Source organism: Puma concolor, chromosome A1, assembly GCF_028749965.1.
Source record: "Puma concolor isolate L17-30 chromosome A1, mPumCon1.1.hap2, whole genome shotgun sequence".
Taxonomy (NCBI): domain Eukaryota; kingdom Metazoa; phylum Chordata; class Mammalia; order Carnivora; family Felidae; genus Puma; species Puma concolor.
This window is the reverse complement of record NC_141667.1, coordinates 42481747-42492038: the sequence shown is the minus strand read 5'-3', so window position 1 is coordinate 42492038 and position 10292 is coordinate 42481747. Positions and strand designations below refer to the sequence as shown.

The following is a 10292-nucleotide window of genomic DNA, read 5'->3' as shown; positions in this document are numbered from 1 at the left end:
TTATCTCCTTTCATCCCCCTTGGCCTCCTCATCCAGCCTGACTCCAAGGTGGCCCATTTCAGTGACCATCTCACCAGCCCCCTGACACCCCTGCTTTGCCGGCTCTGAACTCTTGTGTGCTGTCCCTGCTCTGTCCTGAGGCTCCTGGAAGAGAGACATAAACTGTCATGACTGGGCCCCTGCAGACTTTTAACAGCCGCCCCGCCTGCCCCTCACTGGGCCCAGCAGCCCTCTCGTTCCTTGGCAATCAGCGTCTCACTATGCTACCCCCGTGGGCCCCTTTATTCTCCTCCTCCCTGGTTATACTGTGGCCTTCACTCACGGGCTACTCCAAATGCATAGCTCATTCCTCCGTACTCTCATCCCACCTCAGAGAAACGCCGTGCACACTCTCAAGGCCATCCCAGTTCTCCTCCTTCTGGACTCTTTTTTTTTTTCTTTAAAGTTTAAATGTTTTATTTATTTATTTATTTATTTATTTTTTAAATTTTTTTTTTCAACATTTATTTATTTTTGCGACAGAGAGAGACAGAGCATGGACGGGGGAGGGGCAGAGAGAGAGGGGGACACAGAATCGGAAACAGGCTCCAGGCTCTGAGCCATCAGCCCAGAGCCCGACGCGGGGCTCGAACTCCCGGACCGCGAGATCGTGACCTGGCTGAAGTCGGACGCTTAACCGACTGCGCCACCCAGGCGCCCCTGTTTTATTTATTTTTGAGAGAGAGACAGAGTGCAGGTGGGAGAGGGGCAGAGAAGAGGGAGACACAGAATTGGAAGCAGGCTCCAGGCTCCGAGCTGTCAGCACAAAGCCTGGCTCGAACCCATGAACTGTGAGATCAGGACCTGAGCCGAAGTCGGTTGCTTCACTGACTGAGCCACCCAGGCGCCCCCCCTTCTGGACTCTTCCACATCAGTGTTCTTCTTCCTTCCGCGTCTTTAGTCTACTCCTCTCTAGTCCTATTGGTGTGACGCAGAGCTCTATTCTGGGCTTAGTTTGATTAAATCGCTGCTTTCCCCCCAGTGACTGAGGAAACAGAAGGCATGTGTGGTGCATGTTGTGGAGTCTGCCTGGATCCCCACCTATCACGACTGGCCCACTCCGTCCCCCAGTGGCTGGCGGCTTTCGTGGTTGACAGCTCTCAGCTGAGTCCCTCTCTGGAGCTTGCCTAGAATGGAAGAGTGCCTTCTCCAGTTCATACCCTCCCTCCCCACGCCCCGGGTCAGCCTGCCCTCAATGACTGGCCATTACGAGGATGTAGCCGGTCCAGTGACTAGTCATTATCAGGTACCTTTGTCCCAGGAAGACTCTGCAGGGCCTGCCTACTCCCGAGCTCCCTGTAGGAACCCGCCGAGGACTCTGTTGCGTGTGCTTCGCAGGCCACTCCGTCCTCTGCCTGGTCCTGTTTTTCCACACCCCCACCCACAGGGATCCTGTGAGCAGAACGCCATACGCTTCCTGCCTGCGAATCTTCTTCTCAGAGTCTGCCTCTTGGGCACTGACCTGCTGCAGCAGGCTTTTCAGATTGGGGGAGGAAAAATCGATGTGCAGATTGGTTTCATCTGCTTAGAACATAGAGCCCAGCCTGAGAAAATTAAGCTCCTGGGTTCAGTCCAAGCTACGTTTGGATTACGTAGCTTAAAACAAACTCAGTTGTGCAAATACAAGTTGCGAGAGATTCGGTCAGGCAGCTGTTTGGAAAACAACTAAGAGTTTCCATGATTTTTTAGTTCATCCGTTCATTCATTCATTCACTCATTCACTTAAGAGTGCCTATCCCATGCCAGGCACCGTGTTGCACGGTGGGAAGGGGACAGCAGGAACGTGAACACTCCGATTTAGGACTACAGTCTCCAAAGTAAATAAACAGGGGGCAGAAATAGGAATAAAAGGGATAGGTGGGCAGACGCCTGGGGAGTCAGAGGTGAGGAACTGAGGGGTCCGTGGGGTCATGCTCCCATCCCGTGCTAAGCGAAGTCTCCAGACTTTGAAGGACCAGCTGCGGGGGAGTTCTGACGGCCTTGACTCTCCAAGTGCGGTCCAAAGAGCAGCACACAGGCACCACAGGCAAGCCCCACTGGAACTTCTCACCCCTTCGTGGACCCAGGATCAGGACCTGCATCTTGCCAGTTCCCAGGGTGTTTTCGTCTCCTCTGGCTGCTGTAACAAATGACGAACTTAGGGGCTTCAAATAACACAGCTTTCTAGTCTCAGAGTTCTGGAGGTCGGAAGTCCGAAGCCGGTCTCCCCGGCCTAAAATCAGAGCCGTGTTCCTCTTGGAAGTTCTAGGGGAGAATCCGTCCCATGTCTTTTGGCTTCCCACATTCCCCGTCTCATGGCCCCATCTTCCATCTACAACCAGCATGGTAGCAGTATCTTTAAATTGCTTTCTCTGATTCTGACCTCTGGCTTCTGGGTTTCTTGTCACATCTTCTTCTGAGTCTGACCTTCCTACTTCCCTTGTGATTACATCTGGTCAACCCAAACAACGTCCCTTTCTCAAATTCCTTAACTTAAACCTATCCACCAAGTCCCTCTAGCCACGTAAGGTAACAGAGTCACAGGTTCTGGGGACTAAGACATCTTTGGGGGGCGTTATTCTTCCCAGATGCCAGATCATTAATGTCCATATTCCAGTTTGAGAAGCCCTGGTCCATGGTATGTAAATGGTTTCCTTTCCTGCTTTCCCTGGATGTTCACGTATTGTTGAAACCTTTTAAGTGAAGCGCACGTATGATAAATTTGTTTTGCTTGTTTGCTCAACCTCTGGGCATATGTGGTTCTGTGGAGGTTAAGATAATTCTGATCTTTATTACTGCACAGATGTTGCTTGAGGGAGGGGTTGGGGGTTGGGATGCTGTGGATATGTGTCTGGTTAATATCCTCCCGGCTGTCTTAAGTGGTGAAGCCTCCAGTATGTGCTGCTGCTGGCTGGAATGTTTGAGAAAAGCCATCTCTATCAATTGCTAGCTGCAAGACCTTGGAGAAGTCACCTGACTTCGCTCACACAACCCTTTCGTTGCTTATAAAATGGCGCGTCCAACTCCTGTGTTATTAAGATTGAGGATTTAATCAATAGGGAACCCCTGAACAACTGTAAGTCATTTTTTTTTTTTTTTTGGTTATTTATGGATGCTGAAGCTTGCAGATGAAAGGGACCCTCTCGCAGTTTTTTCATTGGAAGAGCTAGACTTCCTGCATGTGCTGCCCCCTTGTGGTTAAGGCTTTTAATTCACTTTGGTGTATATCAGAGATGAAGAGGAGACCTGAGGGGACATTTAGATCCCTGAAATCTACACCTGGGCCTGTCCCTTATCCCTGCAAAAGAAACCCCTGGAGAATTATTTGCTGACATCTGAATGCACATCAGAATTACCTGGAATGGGTCTAGTCAGAGATTCTGATTCACTAGGGCTGGGTAAGATCTAGGCATCTGAATTTTGATAAATCTCTCTAAATGGATAGAATATGAACTACCCTTATGACTCCTTTTGGCTGATGTAAGCTTGGGTTCTATTAACAGAAGTACAATACATGAAACAAAGGAGGGGACAGGGCCTCAGAGACAGAATATGGAGCTGTCCTAGACAGCTGGCTGGAGATCTGGGGACTCCACTTCCAAAGGAACTTGAACAAAGTCATCACGGGAACAAGACCCGAATGGGTGGGGACCCAAAGCAACATTACATAAGGAACGCATGGAAAGCACCAAAGGGAAAATGGCTGACTTTTCCAAGGTCACCCAATGAAATTTATCAATGAAAACACCTAGATGGGTACCTGGGTGGCTCAGTCCATTAAGGGTCTGGCTCTTGATTTCAGCTCAGGTCATGATCTCACCATTTGTGGGATCAAGCCCCACATCGGGCTCTACACTGACAGTATGGAGCCTGCTTGGCACTCTCTCTCTCTCTCTCTCTCTCTCTCTCTCTGCCTCTCCTCTGCTCATGCATGCACACACCCTCTCTAAAACAAAACCCCAAACCCAAAACAAAACACCTAGAAAAGGAAAGAGACACACATTTCCTTTTTTTTATTTTAATTTTTTTCTTGGCACAGAGAGAGCACATGCACACGTGTGCGTGTGCTCAAGCATAAGCGGGGGAGGGGCAGAGAGAGAAGGAGAGAGAATCTCAAGCAGGCTCCACACTCAGCTTGGAGCCTGACTGGGGCTTGATCTCACGACTGTGAAATCATGCCCTGAGTCAAAACCAAGAGTCGGGTGCTTAACCGACCCAGTCACCCAGGTGCCCCTCCTTTTGGTTGCAACAGATTCGCTAGACCACAAAGGCCAAATATCATAATGACGAAAACGGTTGACCGTGGGATTTCATTCTTCTTTCTTAAGTAAACTGCTTGCAAAATTCGTGTCTATCAAAAATGTCGGCAAGTCAAGAAGTAAGGAGAGAAATACAGCTAGGGTGACTAGGCTGGATGCCTTTGTCTGAAGTAATGAAAGGAATCTTCCCGATGATCTGAAGACAGCAAGACCTAGTTTCGCTTGGATGCATTTCCTTGTAGACTTTCTGATTGGAACTCTGAGATTTTGTCTCTACCACGGCTGATAGGCACATTCTACTCACCAACGATGCCCCTTCCTCCTCAGAGTCCAGACGCACGGAAAACATGCCAAACACTAGCGTAACCGTGATCACGCACACACACGTGCACGTGCAAGATTTGCACAAGTAAACAACCAACACCTATAAACCCCATTTTAAGTCCTCACAACCGTTTTATGAGGGAAAACTTTTTTGTGATCTCTACGTAACTATTACTATCGTTGTTATTTAGAAAGGAGGGAGGGACTATGCCAAACAATATACAACTTGAAAATGGCAGAGCCAGGATTCGAGCTTTGGTCTTCTGACCACAAAGCGAATGCCCAAACTGACCTCTGAGAGGTATGAACACACCGGAGTGGAGGCTGTCCTAACAAGCTGCCCAAACTGGGTGGCTTAACACAACAGAGATGTTATTGTCTCATAGTTCTGAGGGCTGGAAGTCCCAAATCAAGGGGTCTGCGTGGCTATGCCCCCTCTGAAGCCTGCAGGGAGAATCGTCCCTTGCCTCTTTCTGGCCTCTGGTGGTTTGTTGGCAAATCCCGGGCGGTCCTGGGCTTGTGGATGCGTAACTCTACCCCCCTCACTGTTGCAGATGCTTCTGCTTGTGATGTCTTCATGGGGTGTTCTTTTTATAAGGACACCAGTCATATTGGCTTAGGGGCCGACCCTACTCCAGAATGAACTCGACTTAAATCATTATATCTACAACAATCTTAATTTGAAATAAAACCACATTCTGAGGCACTGGGGGGTTAAGTCTGCAGTATATCATTTTTTGGAGGGGGCAGAATACCACCCGTGACACAGTCTTTTGGTTTTTCTCTTGAATTATATAGTTCCCAACTGCATATCTTATTATCCCAACTAGATTGTAAGTTTCCCGAGGGAAACAAATTCAGTTTTACCTCAGAAGGGTCCAACCGGCTGCTCGTGGGTTGGATTTGGCTGGCAGCCATGTTTGTCTGCTCCAAAGTACTGGCCTATGCGCGGTGCTTTGGAAGATTTTCTGACTTGGTTTGGGAACACTAATTTTTTTAATACTTACAGTGTTATATCAGTTTCCAGTGAACAACATAATGATTCAACAATCCCACGCAATCCTCAAAGCACGCGAATTTGTGTGTCATCCTTGCATAGGGGCCATGCCAATCTCTGTATCCTTCCAATTTTAGTACATGGGCTGCTGAAGCAAGCCTAGTTTGTGACCATTAAAAAGTTTGGGAACTTCACCTGACAATCTCAATGTCTGGTTTCCATGACAAATCAGAATGTCTGGCCATACGCCAGAGGAACATGGCACCTCACTCTTTGTTGCCTGGAGCCTAGCAGGCTCCCTAGCAGGGGCTTCTTAGATGGGGCAGTGACTTTTCTCGCACCACAGATATATTTATACCTTATTGATTCTGCTTCTCCGGAGAACCTTGGTTAATATACTCTTCACTCTGAAATACGTGTCTAATTCCTAAGCTTCTCTTACCCTGTCACTCTGGTTCAAGCCATCATTATCTCTCTCCTGGATGTTATAATTGCTGCATACCTGGAATCCCAGCTCTAGCCTGTTTTTCAAGGAGAAGCCAGGGTGACCTTTTAAAAGCATAAGTCCATCATGAGACTCCTCTATTTAGTATCCTCCATTGTCTCCCATGTCACTCGCAGGAGAAGCTTAAGTCCTTTGATGGCCTTCAAGGTCCTGTGCAATCTGGCCTCCAGCTGCTTTCTCTAACCTCATCTCTACACCCTGCCCTGCCTCATGGACTCTGACCACACATGCTTTTCCTTTCACTTGCCACCTATGTTCCAGCCTCAGGGCCTTTGCACCTGCTGCTTTCTCTGTCTGGAAAGCCCTTTGTTCAGGTTCATTCATTTGAGTTACCCAGACACAGAAGACCACTAGTTTCTTGCATCTCAAGAGAAGCAATGACTTTTTCCAGAATGGACTTGCCAAAATGTGTGTCTCAGCTACCTGCCACAGGGTGTCATCTGGGACAGATGGGCTTCCTTTGGTTAGTCTTGGTCATTTACAATTTCTGATCACTGTTGTTGCACTTGTGTAAGAATGGCATGTAGGCAAGTCAAGGAGAAATGGTAAGTCTGAGCATTTGTCGTCATGTGCAAGTTAAACCATGGTTTCTTTTCACTGTCTGATTCTCATGTACCTCCCAAAGTTTGAGTGACGACTTTCTTTTCTTCTTAATTTTTTTTAAATCTTTATTTCTGAGAGAGAGAGAGAGAGACAGAGTGCGAGTAGGGGAGGAACAGAGAGAGGGAGACACAGAATCCAAAGCAGGCTTCAGGCTCCGAGCTGTCAGCACAAAACCCGATGCGGGGCTCAAACTCAGAAACCGTGAGATCACGACCTGAGCTGAAGTCAGACGCTTAACTGACTGAGCCACCCAGGTACCCCTTGAGTGACAACTTTCTAAAGAAACTCTTGTTCTTTTATCTTAGGCCCAAGAGAACACTGCTAAAACGCTAAAACACTGCTTTGATGAAGGAGAAGGCATGGGACATTATGGGAAGTGGATACTTTACACAGACGTGCACAGAGACAACATGCCCCACGGTAGCACTGTGATCCGAGAGACCCTGTCCCTCTGGCCTCCCTGCCCCCGCCTCAGCCCTCTTCTCTTGGGCCTTCTATCGTGGCCAGAAAGCTCTGAGGGTTCCCTATCAGATCATCTAATCATTTTTCATTGTAGTTGTGGAAGGAGCTCGTGTATTGGAGAAATGAAGCTCCTTAGCTGTGGAATCGATTAGACCTGGCTCCAGTCCTGAATCTGACATTCATAGATGGTGGGGCTTTGGACAAGTTATCCACCCCTCTTTATGAGTTTCCTCACTTACGGAAGAGAGCTGGTAGTGCCTACGTTATGGGGCTGCTACGGGATTTAAATGAGGTAATATATGGTGAGTGGCTGGTCCGTGGCAAAGTCAGTTGACTATGAGTCAAGACGAGTCAGCATTGAAACCGAAGCCTGACCCTGCCACCTGGGGCTGAGCTGGTGTGTCCAGTAGAAACTCGTGACCACACCAGTGAGACTGACCCCCGGGCTAGCCTGCACACTGTCACCCCCGTGCCCCTCCCAGGATATAAACACAGCCAGGCCACCTCCCTCCTTAAAATGCTCGTGAGGCTGACCTCCCGCTCGGCCTGCTCGGAGCCCGCACGCCAGTGGTTGGGATGCTGCCTCCTCTCGGCCGCACCTCCTCCCTCTTATGGTCACTCACCACTGAACTTTGTGCGAGGCATTAAGAAAATAGTAAGTAATTAGCGAGCCTTGGGCTTGGATGTTAGGTCAGTCGTGCCTCTGCCGATCTTGTTGACATTGAACCATAGTTTTTCGGCCTCCTTGGGAAGATGTCATGGAAGGTTTTCTGTATTGTATCTGATTCTGTGTCGGCTGCAAACTCTGCTTTGTCCCCAAAGGAAAAGAGGCTGGTCTGGTGGGAGCAGGTTTTTGTGCATACCTGTAACCTTACCATACCTGGTCCTCTGTCCTCTCGTCTGTAAGGTGCTGGGCTCCATCAGGCGATTTCCCAGATTCCTCCTGACTTTAGGAGCTGGGACTGGGGTTCTGCACGCACCCCCCTTCCCCCCCGATGAGGGGTTGGCTCCCTGATGCTGCTGGGGCCGAGGTGAGACGCTGCGCCCACAGCTCCGGTGTCGCCCAGATCGCTCAGGGAGGTGTTTGCAGAGAGAGGCCAGGTGGGGATCACTTGCTCATTGGCAGGCAAGTCCGTGAGGGCCAAGGCAGTCAGGGGGAAAACAAGCACAGCAGCCTTGATTCCTGGGATGCTCCCTGCCCTCCTCCCCCACCCCGGCCGCCCCCACAGGAACCAAACCGTGTATCTCAATCTTAGAATGTGAGGAATGTGCCAGAGCCTGCTAGGCATGGAGCAATCTGCAGAGAGGCAGGGAGGAGCTCTGCTCCCTGGTCAGAGGCCTGACAGAGCAAGGACTATGGGTCCTGAGGGCTGGGCTGCCCCTCTCACCCTCCCTGGGCCTCCTGCTGCAGCTGGATATCAAAGGCTGCTTTGTGCACTGAACTGGGGTTTGGTCCTTCGTGTGCCAGGGAGGAGGCGGGAGGAGGGACACCGTTGGGAGGCTGTCCCCTCCCAGCTCTTCTGGCTGGTGTTCCCAGGGGCCTTGGCCTGGGGAGGATGATGCACACATGGGTGGCTGCTTCTGTATTCCTGGGGAGCCGAGTCTGTCCTGGGGCCCAGGTGAGTCTCCTGGGGGGGGGGGGCCCAGGCCCGTGGCTTGGCTGAGGTGGTTGGTCCAGTGAAGGCTCAGGGATCTGCTGGGTTGGGGAAGCTGCTTTTCCCAAGACGGGGAGATGGCCGTGCTTTCTGGCTCCCTCTCCTCCGTCCCTCATTCAGTATTTGCCGTTCGGGTTTTGTGAGAAGGGAGGTGAGCCTGGGAAGCTTCTACTTTTCCTGAAGGGAGAGGCTTTGAGCTCGCTCTGTGGGGAGCCAGAGCTGCTCTTGGCTGCCGCTTGCAGGGTGTGACTAACCCCTTCCGTCCTTTCTTCCCAGGATTCCCTAGGTCAGGAAGAAACCTCAGGCAGCGAGTCTCTGGGGCCCATGCGTGGTCACAAATTTGGCCTCCGTCCCACAACCCTATTTTCATCAGGGTCGCTGTTACCTGAGAAAAACAGGCAATTTCCTGCCTCCTACCTATTACAGAGTGACACATTTTTTTAAAGTTTGTTTATTTACTTTGAGAGAGAGAGAGAGAGAGAGAACTGGGGGGAGGGGCAGAGATAGAGAGAGAGAGAGAGAGAGAGAGAGAGAGAGAGAGATTGAGAATTCCAAGCAGGCTCTGCACTGTCATGGCAGAGCCCGATGTGGGGCTCAAATTCACAAACTCGAGCTCATGATCTGAAGAGAAATCAAGAGTCAAACACTTAACCGACTGAGCCACCCAGGTGCCCCTGATTTCTTTCTTTCTTTTTCTTTCTCTCTCTCTCTCTTTCTTTCTTTTCTTTCTTTCTTTTTTTCTTTCTTTCTTTCTTTCTTTCTTTCTTTCTTTCTTTCTTTCTTCTTTCTTTCTTTTCTTTCCCTCTTTCTTTCTCCCCACCCCCTTTCTTGGTACATCTTGAGACCATGGAGAGTTGTTGCTCTGTGAAATTGTCAAGTCATCTGAGACTTGACATTAGGTGACCAACCATCCCAGTTTGCCTGGGCCCAAGGGCTTTCTCAGGATGCAGTCAGTGCTAAAAGCAGGACAGTCCCAGGCAACCAGCGTGGTTAAGTCACCCCAACGCAAGCTTCTTGCTTCTTTTCAGAGCAAGGCCAAGGTGGGGCCCTGCCACCTGGGGTATGGCATTTATCAGGATGTGTGGCAGCTTTGAGGGAAGCTGGCAGAGTCAGGGAGGACTTACTTGGGAAATAAGAGAGCACCATGCCAAGGAATCATTCCTAACCCTTGTTAGGATTCCATGTCTTCCAGAAGTACCATGTGATTCCTTGGAAGGGGAGCCCAGGAGGACCCTGAGCCAAGGCAAACAAATTCCCAAATGATGCCCGTAGCACAAAAGACATGATCTTTAGCTGTGAAAACATTTTGTTTCTCCAGACTTCTAAGGTTTATAAACTGTTTGGATCCTTCCCCTAAGTCCTGCTGCCATTGTACCCCATGGGAACAGACAGTGAACGGAGTGTGGGGGCACAGGAAGGATCACTGGTCTGCAAGCCAGTGATCCAGAGCTGACTCAGCCTACCTTTAA

The 10292-nt window shown here is 49.8% G+C and overlaps 1 protein-coding gene and 1 non-coding gene across 4 annotated transcripts in view; one reads left to right on the top strand and one right to left on the bottom strand.

Annotated features, from left to right (window-relative positions):
• Positions 1–5655: 5655 nt before the first annotated feature.
• LOC112861833 (U6 spliceosomal RNA) lies at positions 5656–5759 on the bottom strand. Its single transcript, XR_003223720.1, has one exon. It is a non-coding gene; the product is annotated as a U6 spliceosomal RNA (small nuclear RNA).
• A 2836-nt stretch (positions 5760–8595) lies between these two features.
• The window catches only part of SH3TC2 (SH3 domain and tetratricopeptide repeats 2), a 50226-nt gene continuing 48529 nt past the window's right edge, over positions 8596–10292 (top strand). Inside the window, exon 1 of one of the 3 annotated variants that reach the window (XM_086678995.1) lies at positions 8596–8787. In XM_086678995.1, coding sequence (XP_086535121.1) covers positions 8736–8787 — 52 coding nt within the window. In that variant the 5' untranslated portion in view covers positions 8596–8735. The remainder of the gene's footprint in view (positions 8788–10292) is intronic. The other 2 variants (XM_086678990.1, XM_086678983.1) reach the window with 2 other exon arrangements.